At 24.6% G+C, this 14,378-nt stretch overlaps 2 protein-coding genes across 12 annotated transcripts in view; both read left to right on the forward strand.

The window, feature by feature from the left end:
• The window catches only part of LOC127280018 (glutamate-gated chloride channel), a 40,774-nt gene that overhangs the window by 8,336 nt on the left and 18,060 nt on the right, over positions 1 to 14,378 (forward strand). For 8 of the 11 annotated variants that reach the window (XM_051302713.1, XM_051302716.1, XM_051302718.1 and 5 more), the window contains one exon: positions 2,608 to 2,723. In XM_051302713.1, the coding sequence (XP_051158670.1) occupies positions 2,608 to 2,723 (116 nt within the window). Of the gene's footprint in view, positions 1 to 2,607; positions 2,724 to 8,280; positions 8,349 to 14,378 lie in introns of all 11 variants that reach the window. The other 3 variants (XM_051302714.1, XM_051302719.1, XM_051302722.1) reach the window with 1 other exon arrangement.
• Positions 1 to 14,378, forward strand: part of LOC127280026 (ragulator complex protein LAMTOR3-A) — an 86,943-nt gene that overhangs the window by 8,180 nt on the left and 64,385 nt on the right. The gene's annotated exons all lie outside the window — the stretch shown is intronic.

Raw genomic sequence — 14,378 nt, forward strand, 5'->3', positions numbered from 1 at the left:
CTTGCAACTATTGATCGGTCTTTCTCAAATTCAACTTTCGAAATGTGATATAAATTGGAAGCAATATTAAGAAACTTGAAAAATATATATATTTTCATAGTCAATTTTTTTTTTCTTTATTCTTAATTTGAATTTTTTTATATAAATTTTAAAGAAACTGTTTCATTTAAATAAGAGAAATTGCAATATAACATAACCTCAAATGTGAAAAATAGAAAAACAATTCATTTATGAGGTTATGTTCATCCTTAAGGGGATGTCAAAGTAGTGGTACTTCTCTAGACTTTATGTAAAGAAAACAGTATCGCAACTTTGACATGCCCTTAAGGTGAAATTAGAAAAAATACAGACTAGAATATGCAAAAAATAGAGGAAAAAAAAATTTACTTGGAACAGCGAAACGTTTTGTAGTAAAAGTTTTACTTTGTTTCAATTAAATATTTTGCTATTCTAGTGAAACCTTTCGCTGTTTCAGGTAAATATTTTTTTCCGTGTATATATAATAATTATAGTAGAGAATAATTATTTTTTTCCCCATCAATTGGTTAAATATTATTATTAATTTTTATAATTATTATATTGTATAATAGAGATTTAGGAGCAAGTATTTTGAAACTAATTAGAAAATTTCGTGCATCTTATTGTATATTAGAAATAAAGGGAATTTGAATATATATCCTCATTATCGATAGGTTTCTCATTAAAGCTCTTGGCTTTCGTTTCTGTTCGTTCGTTCACGAGCCATCTATCTGGTTTACCGTAACTGTTTACTCATTGTCCCTTATTATTAGCATGTGGTTATGAGGCAGTCGATTCACTTACTCTCCAACTTGCAGCAAAATAGCGATAGCATCGGCATGACTTCGCGCAAGCTCTGTAATTGGGTCGTCCCATGCCAAATCGATCAGTCATTCTGGTCAATGCGAGCTTTTTCTATAGAAATTATTTACATCAAGCTTTTTCAAATTATCTGTGCCGGGGCACATGAGGCAAAAAAAAAAAAATAAAAGAAAAAAAAAAACGAATAATTAAAATATTTTTATATCACTGAAAAAACGAAACTCTAAATTTAATACTATCTTGGCGCATTTAAGAACATTTCGTATTTGTTAAATAAAGAATTTGGGTATTTTTTATAAACTTTTTTTAATTTAAAAAATATCTATTATTTTGTTTTGATATTTATTATTTTTCTCTGAAGAAAGGGACCTTAAAAGCAGAATTTTAGGTTATGTTGACGATTTTTTTTTCGAGTCGTTCTTATTTATAGCGATACTAGCGCTCTTGTGGGGAAATTGTTGCAACTCAGGTGAGAGATGATTTATTACAAATGGCGGACATGATCTGCGCATGCGTTTTGATTCTCTTTGAATATTAAAATTTTTGAAACATAACCTATAATTTTTTTGCTTCTAAGGTCCCTTTCTTTATTGCGCGTCACGTTTTAAGAGTATTTTATATATTCTAAACTGTAAGAATAAAATGGATGAGAAATATTCTTAAATAGAATTACGTTTTTTCGGTGATAATTAATTCTTAGAGAATTTATATATAATTTTTATCAAAGTGATTAAAGTCTGTATTCGAACAATTAAATTAATTGCCTCTTCAAAAGGCTTGAAATGTAATTTGAAATTTGAGGTATTAAAAAAATATATATATATAAAAGTTAGGTAACTTAATAGTTTTGTAACATAATATGAAAGTTTGTCGTAACGAAATTATGTCAATTAAATTACACCCAATCACAACAGTATCATGTTCAATTTGATTATCAGGTTCAAATATATATATATATATATATATATATATATATATATATATATATATATATATATATAAGGGAGTTTGATATTCAATATACTGTGGATATTTTTTCTCTGGCAAATTAGTAATATCTTTAAAATTATAAAGGAATTAGTCACATGTGATATTTAAGTTTTAAACGTTTCGCGAAAGGGAAGTTTCGTGATGTAATTGAATTTAGAACAGAATTTAAACTCGACTTATGAGACGGAGTATGTTGGCACAGAGAGTAATGAAAGTGCGCTAGTGTCACAAACTTGACTAGTAGAAAGTTACTTCATTTTCTCCTCACCCAGAAAAAAAAATTTATAGAATTTGTCAAAATAGATTTAATATTACAAAAATTATAAAATTAATATTAATTAATTTTTAAATTAAAAATTAATCATTATATAATTAATTCTATTTATTTTTTAATATCTCTACAAATGTTTTTTTTTCCTTTTGTGCGCAACCAATACCAACTGTCGATAAAAAAAAATTTATTTTAAGTCTTCTACTATTCCTACATTTTAGCTTGTAATATTACAAAAAAAATTAGTTTTGCTAAAGAAAATAAAAATTTTACATCCTTCCAAATGAAATTTAATTTTTAATTTTTGGCACACGTGAAATAAATTTTTCTGTCGACAGTTGGCAATGGATTCGCGAGCAACTTATTTAAATAATAGAGGTCGACACCTCAAAAAAGGCGCAAGTTTTAAAATTGTAATGAACTTTTTTTTTTCTTTTTTATTTAATAATTTGATAAAATTTACTTCTGAATGAAAAGTCAATTATTGATGAAAAATTGTCTTACAGATGTACGCAGCAGAAGGTTATAAACTTCAGGGAGAAGGAGAAACAAGTATTGGACAACATTTTAGGTCCTGGAAGGTACGACGCTCGTATCCGTCCGAGCGGAGCAAATGGAACAGGTGAATAAAATTTTTGTATTTCCTTATAAGCTTTTACTCATAATCACAAGGGTATTAACCTCAATAATAAAGAAAAATAGAAAAAAAAAGTTCTTTCCCTCGAGTTTCTCAAATATTATACACAAAAAACTATTTTCTTACATATATGTTTTAATTTCTTGATATATGACGCTCCACGCGAGAAGGGACCTTAGGTCAAAAAAAATTTTAGGTTATGTTTGAGATTTTTTTGAGTGAAAATATTTACAGAGAATCAAAATATTTATATTAAATTCAAAAAAAAAAATCAATAAAAAACTAATTTTGATTTCAAAGAAACTTTTTATCAATGTAAAACTTATCACTAAACATAACCTAAAATTAAAAATTTTAAATTAATGTGAATAAATAAATTAAATTAGTTATTAATAAAGTAATTATTAATAAAGTATTAAAATTAAAATAAAAAAAAATTAATTTAATCGAGTTCAATTTGAGGAAAGCATTTTTAATTATTGTTATAACAATTGTTTTCAATAAAAGTTTTGTTGAGTCCTGTTTAGTGAATGTCAGAACAGTGTGTTCGCTCGTGTAATGCATTTATGCGCATATAATGTGCCTACAACTACGCCACGGCTCGAGTCGTAACTTCCCCCTTTAGCTCACATCATATCCTTATCGTAGGCCAGCCTTTGCACATACAACATCATAGGGCACATTATATAACCAGCTTGTGCATATTATTGAGGTAACGAGCCAAACCTATGCGTCAAGAAAAATAGACTTTTTCTAATATGTATATAACACTGTAAAAAGAAGGTACTAAAACAGTACCGATTTTAGGTATCAAAATAGAACTAAATAACAATTTAGTACCTAAAGTCGATATTAAATTAATAACTTTCGTTTTACAGTGAATATACGCAAAGTAGAAAATAGTTTATTCAATTATTTTATTTTTTTATGTTTCCTTATATATAGAAAATGTATATTTGTATATTAAGAAACTATTTGTGACGCACTCTGAAGAAAGGGACCTAAGAAGCAAACAAATTATAGGTTATGTTTACGATAGTTTTACTTTTAAAAGTTTCTTTTTACTTTTTATGTAAAATTAAAATCAGTTTTTATTGAATATTTTCGATGCTATATGAAGACGTACAATCAATTTTTTGTATTTAAAGTTATTTTTGAGTAATTTCACTTAAAAATTTTAAAACATAATGTATGCTTCGGACATTTATTCAACCATTTTCTATGATTGCCACATTCATATACACAATACAACAAAATATGTGTAGCTCCATGAGAGAAGGGACCTTACTTTTTAAAAAAAGTTTAGGTTATGTTTAGTGATAGTTTTAAAAAATTTCTCTTTAACTAGATAAAATCAAAATTAGTTTTTTTTTTGAATTTAATATAAATATTTTGATTCTCTGTGAATAATTTCACTTAAAAAAATCTCAAACATAACCTAAAGATTTTGTTTTACGTAAGGTCCCTTCTCTCATGGAGCGACACATTCACACGCATTTGGAAAGTGTTTTGTTAAAATTTGCCTTATACAGAATATTCGTAAATTATTTTTACAATACTATATACTCGTATTAAAAAAAAAAAAAGAAAAAAAAAAATTGCGAAGCTCGAGGGAAGTTCAGGTAAGGCTTGAATTTTGCCTTTGCCTTATCTGTGTATATCAAAGTATAATCAAGGTACCTTATACCGCTTGAGACCTTTCGCTATGTACGCGGCGATTATAACTTCATTTTCCGCACCGAACTTCCCTTCGTACCCGCTCAAATTGATTATAATTAAACAGCTTAATCTCCGTTAATTGTCTGATTTGATGAATCTCACGGAAATGGAGTGCTTCGCACCGATAAGTCTATCAGATCGACATCTTGCAAGATTTGGAATTATCTCTTCAAGTTTACTCGACCTCCCTTCTAACCTGTTATAATCGCATATACTCTATGCGACAACGCACATAAGCGTTTCCAATTAAGAGATAAGGCTTTCAATTCAGGATGATCTATCTATATATATATATATAATATTGGATCTATTGGATATTTAATCATAATTTTTATCTTTTTCTTATTTTTGTCTATTTTTTATTTATTTTTTTAATCTATTTTTTATTTATTTTCTCTCTACTTTTTTATATATTTTTTTAAATATTTTTTTTATATATTTTTTTTCTTTTTTGAAAAAAGCCTCTTTTTTATACAAGCACTATGGTATGAGGGTGAGCAAAAGATAGAGATAAATATCTTGCCTCATAATGTAATTTATTAACTGACTGACGCATAGAAAAATACATTTGTTATTGTTTAACAAAGAAATTTTTCTACATATAGATAAATTTATCAATTTACAACAACTACTGTATATATTATATTATTTTAAAAAAATTATATATTTTTACTTTTATTAAAAAACTTATTATTTTGAAATAGAAAATTAATTCTGTTTTTAAGAATTATGAATAATAATTGTAATTATAATTATATATTATAATTATAATCATATTATAATTATTATTATTTTATAAATTATATAATTATTATTATTTTATAAATTATATAATTATTATTTTATATAATCATATAACTATAGTTATGAATTGTAATTATATAATTTATAAATTTAAGATCGTTTCTATCTCTATAATTTTGTTATAGGTATTAAAAAAAAAAAAGATGCAACGCTATTATTTTAATGCCAAGTTGAATTAAAATTAAATCTCTCTGTTATTTATTATAAATTTAAAAAATACAGTATTCTGAATGAACAAATGGTTGTCGCGAAACATTTTCGTAATTATATATAATAAAAATGGCAATAAAATAATATATTGTTCGCATTGAAATTAATATTAATAAATAAATAATGCACGCATTACGCAATACAAAGGGGGAAACAAAGCTTTTTATAAAAACAAATTAAAAAAAAATTAAATTTATAGGAAAATTCTTACTTGATGTAAATACATCAATTAAGTGTACATAATTATTAATTATTAATAAGTAATAATATATTTTTTTATTTATTATTAATAATTAATAATATATTTTTTTTTAATTTATTATTAATTATTAATAATTAATAATTATTAATTTAAAATTTCCTTAAATATATCTATATAATTATTTTTAAAAAAAAAAAATAATAATAATAATAATAATAATATTTGAGACTTTTTGCGAATAGATGTAACTCAATAAATGAAATCCAATTTAGAATTCTAATTTAAAGTTAAACTAAAGTATGCACTTGGCCACTCTTAGATCTTTAAGCAATTTTCGAAATCATTCCAAGAGTGTAAGGAATTTAGTTTAATATAATCTAAGAGCAATAAAACAATTTTAACATGAAAATTTCTATAAACAATTTATCTAGGTTATTAAATTTTTTTTATTCAAATATTATTTTGACTATAATTAATTAAATAATTTTCTTTAAATAAAGTGACTTATCCCTTATTTATGGCTGACCATACCTCTGTTCGTATTACTAATTTCACATTTGTAATCCTCCAATATTATTTATGCAAAAATAAAAAATATAATCTATTTTATATACCTATATTTAATATAATATTTAACGTAAAATCGATTTATCATATCAGAAATGATGAAAATCATGGGCTGCCTATGTCATTTTCAAATTTCGATTTATGTGCATGACAGTTGTACGCGTATATATATATATATATATTTTCGGCACTATGTGTGGAAATTGCCGTGCGGTAAATTTATACGACATTTTAATATGAATCAAAAGCAGAATCTCTTACTAATAAATTGCATGTGATTTTATTGAAGAAATAATTTCATGTTGCGAGAAAAAAAAAATTCCCAAATATATATACTTTTTGTACACTTCGATTTTTTTTTTCAATTTTTCCACACGGAAAAAAAGAAAAAGTAACTTTTACTACTTTAAAAGTAAAATTGGACCTGTCCGAAGTTTCTGCGCATCTCTGGCAACTTTTACTCCAAAAATAGTAAAATTTACTTCAGAAATAGTAAAAATTACTACGGAAACAGTAAAATTTACTACAGAAATAGTCAATTTTACTATTTTTCGAGTAAAAGTTGCCAGAGATGCGCAGAAACTTCGGACAGGTCCAATTTTACTTTTAAAGTAGTAAAAGTTACTTTATTCGTTTTTCCATTTTTCTCCGTGCAGTGATTATTCTTTTCAAATTATAATAAAAAAAAAAATTATTTGATTCAAATAATCAGTATATTAATGTAAATTTATAAAATAAAAAAAATATATATTGACAATTGAAAAAAATGACTATGATAAGTAATATAGGCAATAATGAATAATCGTTGAAACAGTTGTAAATCAAAGGTTGTGTAATTGAAATTGATTAAATTTCGAATTGAAATTTAGAGATTTGGTATAGAATCACGTGTGTCGAGAGTGATACAGGATATAATTAATTGAATGTGCATGATATTTTAAGCCTGATTGTGATCAGGGTTGATTTTGATTATTTCCACTGATCGATTTAGCGCGCAGTGTGTTTCCAACGTTGAATGTATATAATTGTATATATATATATATATATATATGCGGAGTATTGAAGTGGAGGACTTAGTAGTTACGAGCGGCTTTGGTCAGCCATATACAGTTTGAGGACGATGTGTTTGACACGCAGTCAGTGCAACATCGTTTTTGATCAGCCAAAACAATTTGTTCTAACACAATATTGTATCCGATTTTAATCTTACAATTTCAATATAGAATCACATTTTACTTCTTTCTTTTATAATATATAAAAAAGCTTCTTTTTTAACGGTAACTCATTTTTTCAACAAAATTTTACTTTATTTTTTGTATTTGATTTTCTAATATATTTGAGAATAAAAAATAATTTCTTCTTTCTTTATTATAATAATTTTTATTATTTCATAAAATAACATTAATTGTTTTTTTGCTCTTTAATTATAAAAATTAATGTTATTAAATATAAAAAAAATTACGTTATTAATGAAAATTTATTTGTAGAATTTAACTTTTTTTCAATTTTCTAAATTTTAAAAGGAACATTTAGAGAATCAATTATTATATACAAAAGGAAAAGTAATAAAAAAAATATCAATAAAATTTATTATATTAATTTTTTAATATACTAAAATTAATTAATTATAATTAAGATATATAATAATTACGATTTAAATATTATAATTAACTAACAAAAAAAAATTCATTAATTATTAATAAAATAATTCTCCAACTTCCCGATAAAAAAAAATAACGCGACACTAATTACAGTTGCTAATTATTGAAAAAAAAGAAAGTCCCGTTAATTAAGATGGCATTATTAGCGAAATCAAAGAAATGGCAAAATATTTTTTTTTTTAATTTTTCGCAAAAAGAGACGAAAAAAATGAAAAGATTACGAGAAATAATGTGAGATCAGAAAAAAAAAATTTTGAGAAAAGAATAAAAAGTAAAAAAATATGGAAGATGAGACAAAAAAAAAGAAAAAAAAAAAAAAACAGGAACGACACTTTGGAATTTATTTAGTAAAACGGGGCTCTGTTGTTTTTGCCCTTAGATGGGCCAGCCATTGTGCGGGTTAACCTGTTTGTGCGAAGCATAGCGACAATTAGTGACATCAAGATGGTAAGTATATAATGCCTATTTTTGTTGACGCGGATTTTCACTAATTCACGCGACAAAAAAAATTTTTTAATTCTGGCTCCTTGCAATGTAGGCGCAAATAGTAGGATATAGCGTATTTTTTATTTTTTATTTTTTTTTTAAATTAAAGGTTGTATTCATGACGCTTTCTCGAAAATAATATATTAGTCTGAATAGAATATTTTCATTTAATCAAAATTCAAATTTATTTTATTCAAATTTTGAATTTTTGATGTGAAAAATTTTATTTTTATCGAGATTTTATGATTTTTTTTGTATTAAAAATGAAAAATTCGCGTTTTTTTTTTGGCTAATTTAATTATATTGGTTTAAATTAAATAGAATTTGTTAAAATTAATGTAAATTTTGGACTAATACATTTTTTTTTTTTTGGGGAAATAGTCATGGATTCTTTTTTGAAGGTTACTGAACAGTAGCACTATGTTGTTTTTGGTGCTGCAAAACAGCATCCTTCATCTTCGCATCATTCCAATAATTTAACCCTGACCTTCTAGCATTTAGTATAGACGCAGGCATGAGGCATACAACGTTTCAGCTTGTTTACCGATAGCGCGTCAAACTCACGGAATTCGGTAATGCCATCTTCGAAGTAAACAATTAATTATTATATATTGAGAGAGGTGTCGTGTTTCGATATAGGGGTGTGCCAATTGCGTGATAAAATCAATACACTGACAAATATATATGTATATATATATATCCCGTATATACGCTGAAAAAACAAATTCATTTCATTCAAATAATATCGGTTACCTATTAACAAATAAATATTTAATTTTATCAAATAAATTTTTATCCAATATATGTAATTCGAATGAAAATTAATTGGTTCAAATCATTTTTATTCGAATTACATATATTGGAATCAATGATTTCTTTTTTTTTTTTTTGAAACAAATACCAACCAATACCGTTCAACTTTTTCAATATAATTAAAAAAAATGTTAGGTTTTTTTTTAAAAAAAGCTTCTCGTTATATTGTCGCAAGCATTTTGTAAAGACCAATAAAATTTTATTAAGGTACTCGTTGGGCATAATACGAAGTAATGCGGCGGATTATATTAGTCTCCTGATGCATGCTTATAATGACGCTCTACAAAATGCGGTAAATATCCGTCCAGAAAATTATTATTCATGGTCAAACAAAAATCCTTGATTAAAATATGATTTAATGTCAATTAAATTTATAATAATTTAAGGACAAGGCAATATTTCAAAAAAAAAACAGTTTTCAATTTAAAACATATTTAAAACTTCTTTTTTGTTTTCTATTTTCTCAATCCTTTTAGATCAAAAAATCTTGAATGTTAAAACTACAATTATGATTTTCGTACAACGGGAATCGTTCATATTCGCGATTTAAAAATTTATTTATTAAGAAGGTTTTAAATCGGTTATAACTTTTTAACTATCAAAAATTTAATTGCGTTAAAATTTTATTAAAATCTTAATTTTTAATCCTTTTTTACGATTCCTTAATTTAAAAAAGAAAAAAATGTTAGTTATAATTTTGATGTTATTTTTTAACGATTAGAATAATTGAATCTGATTTAATCAACGTAATTTTAAAATGAATAACAATAATTAACGGATTTAGTTTTTTCGGTGTGTTTGGACCTGTCCGTGACCTAGATTAAAACGTGTATTACCCTATGAATTATTTTCATCAGAAAAAAAGTAGGCCGTAGTTTCGCAAACGTATATATATAACGATTTTGATGTGGGTTGAAAATTTGCTAAATAAGTGACATTAGTCCAATATTAAATACAGTTGCATAAAATTTTTAATATAAGTATATCGAAAATATGAAAAATTTGATTCTGCACAGCAAAACAGTTCTTATATTATTCTTTTTTTTTTTAATAAACTATATCACTGTAATTAAAAATTTTTTTTAACAATAACAATAATAAACACAAAAATACACTCTTGAATGGAAATTTTCTATACTTATTTATGCAGGCCAGACAATTTATTCAACCCGTGTTATTGAAACATTGTTTAAATCCGTATTTGCCCATGTAAATTCGGACAATGTGAATTTGATAATTAATATAGTGTCGAGTATATACGGTTGTTTATAATTTCTTTTGTTTACAAGTGATATAATTTCAATTGAATATGCCTCAAAAAGGAAAATAAAATAAAATCGTGATTTCAAAATATTTATTTAAATTCATTGTCGATTATACTGTAAACTGAAAAGGAAATTTATTTTAAATATTCAGTTACTTGACTGTCGCAAATAAATATTTATTTACAACAAATAAATATTTATTTGTATCAAATAATTATTATTTGAGATGGTATTTGTTTTAAATACAAAAATTATTGGTTTATAAATACACTTTATTTAATTTAAATAAAAATTATTTGGTTCAAGTTTAAATATATTTATTTGGTTCTAGTTTAAATATATATTTATTTGATAGTCAAATAACCAATTATTTGAATCAAATAAATTTTGTATTCAGTGTGTATAATAAAAACAATGATTTATTTAAAAGAAAAAACCTACCCGTGTGGAAAAAGCCACGATCTTGCCCTCAAGAGTTCGGGGCCCCCGGCGGGGGCCCATGAGGGCTGATCCATATGGCGAATCCATGAGGGGCACCGTAGGGGCCCCGCATGGATCGCCCTCATGATCGATTAGCAAAATTTTCTAAGTCCAAAAATCAAATATTTTTTTATCACCAAAAAATTAATGTTTATAATGATTCAGAACCACGAAAAACGCGTTTTTAATAAAAATATATTTACACTTTTTTAAAAATAACACTCACACTTATGGCAAAATAGATGAGGGCCACCGTAGGGGCCCGCATGGATCGCCCTCATGATCGATTAGCAAAATTTTCTAAGTCCAAAAATCAAATATTTTTTTATCAACAAAAAATTAATGTTTCCAATGATTCAAAACAACGAAAAACGAGTTTTTAATAAAAATATATTTACACTTTTTTTGAAAATTCACCTGAGATGATTCATGATAATAATCATAAAGCATATAATTAATTATATTTTATAAATTGCATTTGATTGGAAAATATAATTTAATATCTTAACTTTAACTAAATGATGTAAAGCACTTTTCTTTGTTAGGTATTTTTGAAGTTTAAATAGCATCAAGAAGTTAGCATTCGTTTTGAAGTAGCGTGCGTAGCGTAGTTGGTAAAGCGTTAGACTCATAGTCCGTAGGTCGTAGGTTCGATTCCCCCCATGCGTTAGATTTATTTATTTCTCAGGTTTGCGTTTAATCATTAATTCTATGTATGAATTAATTGAAAAATGAAAATATCCGTTAATAGTATGCATAAATTAAATATTTTTTAATTTTTTAATTAATTAATTTATTATTACTTTTAATTATATCCGACAGTTAATTAATTAGAACGTTAATTAATAAATTGAATTTGAGTAAGAATTTAATTTAAAATTGAATAATTATTAAATAAATATGTTATTTATTCATAACTTAAGCTTATTTATTATTAATTAACTTTTATTATTAATATTATTGATTAAAAAACATTATGGCAAACTTGAGGGCAAGATGAGGGCAAACGTGAGGGCCCATAAGGGCGCCCGTAGGGGCACCCTCATGGATCGCCCATGCGGGCGCCCTCATCGATGAGCATGTCGTTTCCATGAGGGGCCCCTATGGATCATCCATATGCGGCCCTCATGGCATGAGGGCGATCCATAAGGGCCCCCGCTGGGGGCCCACATCACTTTTCCACACGGGTAGGGCCAATATTTTAATGATTCATTTATAATCTCTCGAATTATTTTTTTTTCAAGATGTTTATTTATAAAAAACAAAAATCCTTTATTTAATAGGATTAGCGTATTACATTAGAATTTTTCTTTTAATTATTTCCTCTGATAATTGCACACACACATACATACATGTAAAATGGTGTATTCAATATTTTAATCCCTCGAATAAATGAAGGATTTTCACTCTCTTAATTATTCATTTATTCCTTTTTTGCTATATCAAAACAAACAATTCACCTTTTGTACTATTTTATCTTCATTTATTATATATTTTCTTTAAAAAAGTGTACAACTTTTTGATAATATTTTTTTTTACAAATTATATTTTTTAAATATTAAAAATATTATATATTAAAAATTATTTGATTCAAATAATCGATTACTTGACTATTATCAAATAAATATATTTATTTTGTATCAAATATTTTATTATAATAAAATCTGATTATTAATAATTGTTAATTATTATTAATGATTAACAAAAATTATAATTAATAATTAATAATTAATAATTACTAATTATTATAATTATTATCTGTATCAATTAAATTGTATTTGTTTCAAATACAGAAATTATTGATTCAAATGCAGTTTATTTAATTCAAATTAAAAATTATTTGGCTCATGTAAATATTTATTTAAATATGTTGTAAAAATAATTTTTTAATAATATAGAAAGGGAAAATTGTATATAAAGTGAAAAATAACGTCAATGAGATACGGTTTTTTTTATCTTCTTTTTTTGTAAAGAATTACGATAATCCTAAAAATAATCCTTTTCGTGACTTTTTGATTCCTCTCTGAGACATATAGGTTTTACAATCGCTGAACTCGAAACTTCTCTTTTGAACTTCATACCGGGATATACATTACAGAGGGTGCATCGTATATCCCTTGAATTTCACTTTCTATATATATAAAATTCTTGAATAGAATAAGTATAGGATATCTGTTTTGCTGTGCCCGACATTTTATATGCCATCACATATGTTTTTTTTTTTTTTTTTTTTTGAAAATAAAAGATAATCCATAACATTCGTTTTTTTTTTATAAAAAAAAACTTACGTAAATTGAAAATTATTTAATATTACGCTGTTTATATATTTAATTATAATTAAATTATAAATATAATTCATTTAATTCATGCAGGCGTTTCAAAAATTGTGAAAAACAGAGCAGTTATACAAATATTAAATTGGATAATTTTTTTGTTTAGATTTTCTCTGTTTATTTAAGGAATATTTTCCTTTTAATAAGAAATTCGTTTTTTTTTTTTTTTTAATATATTATGTATTTACAGAATGTCTGTAAATTTAATATATTTTTAAAAACTTATTTTTAATATTTTATATACATATAAACCGTTTCCCCCACTAAAAGTGTGCGTATGCGTGTATGATGTATGTGTGCGCGAACAAAATTCCAACTAAACCACTCTTTTTTATTGGCACACATTGAAAAAAAAAAAAAAAAAATTTTTTTTTAATTAAATCAAACTTCTGCCGATTTTGTAGAAACAAGATGTTTATACAAAATAATAGGATGTTAAGAAGATTATAATTTTTTTTTGCAAAAGGAGAATAAAATTCTTTTTTACGAAAAATAGTTTTTTTTTATCGAAAATGGTTTTAGAAAGTTTTATTCGTTATTAAAAAAAAAGAAAAATACATTTATTTTTATTGAAAGATATTTAAATTAGAGTAAAAAATAAAATAAATAATAAAAATAAAAGTTTACAAAAAGAAAATTTTTTCATAAATTCATGAAATTTTTGTTCAAGATTCCAGTTTAATTTGATTAAAGTAAATTGTTAGTTAATGGGATTAAATAAAATTAATTTAAATTCGATTAATTTAACTTTCAATAAACCATTTTCGAAGAGAATTTTTTTCAATGATTTTAAGAAATGAAAATTATCATAACATCAATCATAATTATATTAAATCAACATTCGATTCATGAAATTTATTATAATCATTTAAACTTATAATTATTTTTTTTTATACATATAGGGAAAAATAGAAAATTTTACTGAATTTTTATTTTTCACCCTGTAAAGAAAAATAAGATAATAAAATTGCAGGAAAAAAAAAAGATAATAAATTAATAAATAAGATGATGACAAGTAAAGAGAGTAACAAAGTAACAATTGGCAAAAATTAAATATAGAGAAAGAAGAAAGTAATGAAAAAAATTGAAAGTAACAGACA

This window comes from Leptopilina boulardi, unplaced genomic scaffold (assembly GCF_019393585.1).
Source record: "Leptopilina boulardi isolate dan_hultmark-lab unplaced genomic scaffold, ZJU_Lbou_2.1 LbouV2_229, whole genome shotgun sequence".
NCBI lineage: Eukaryota > Metazoa > Arthropoda > Insecta > Hymenoptera > Figitidae > Leptopilina > Leptopilina boulardi.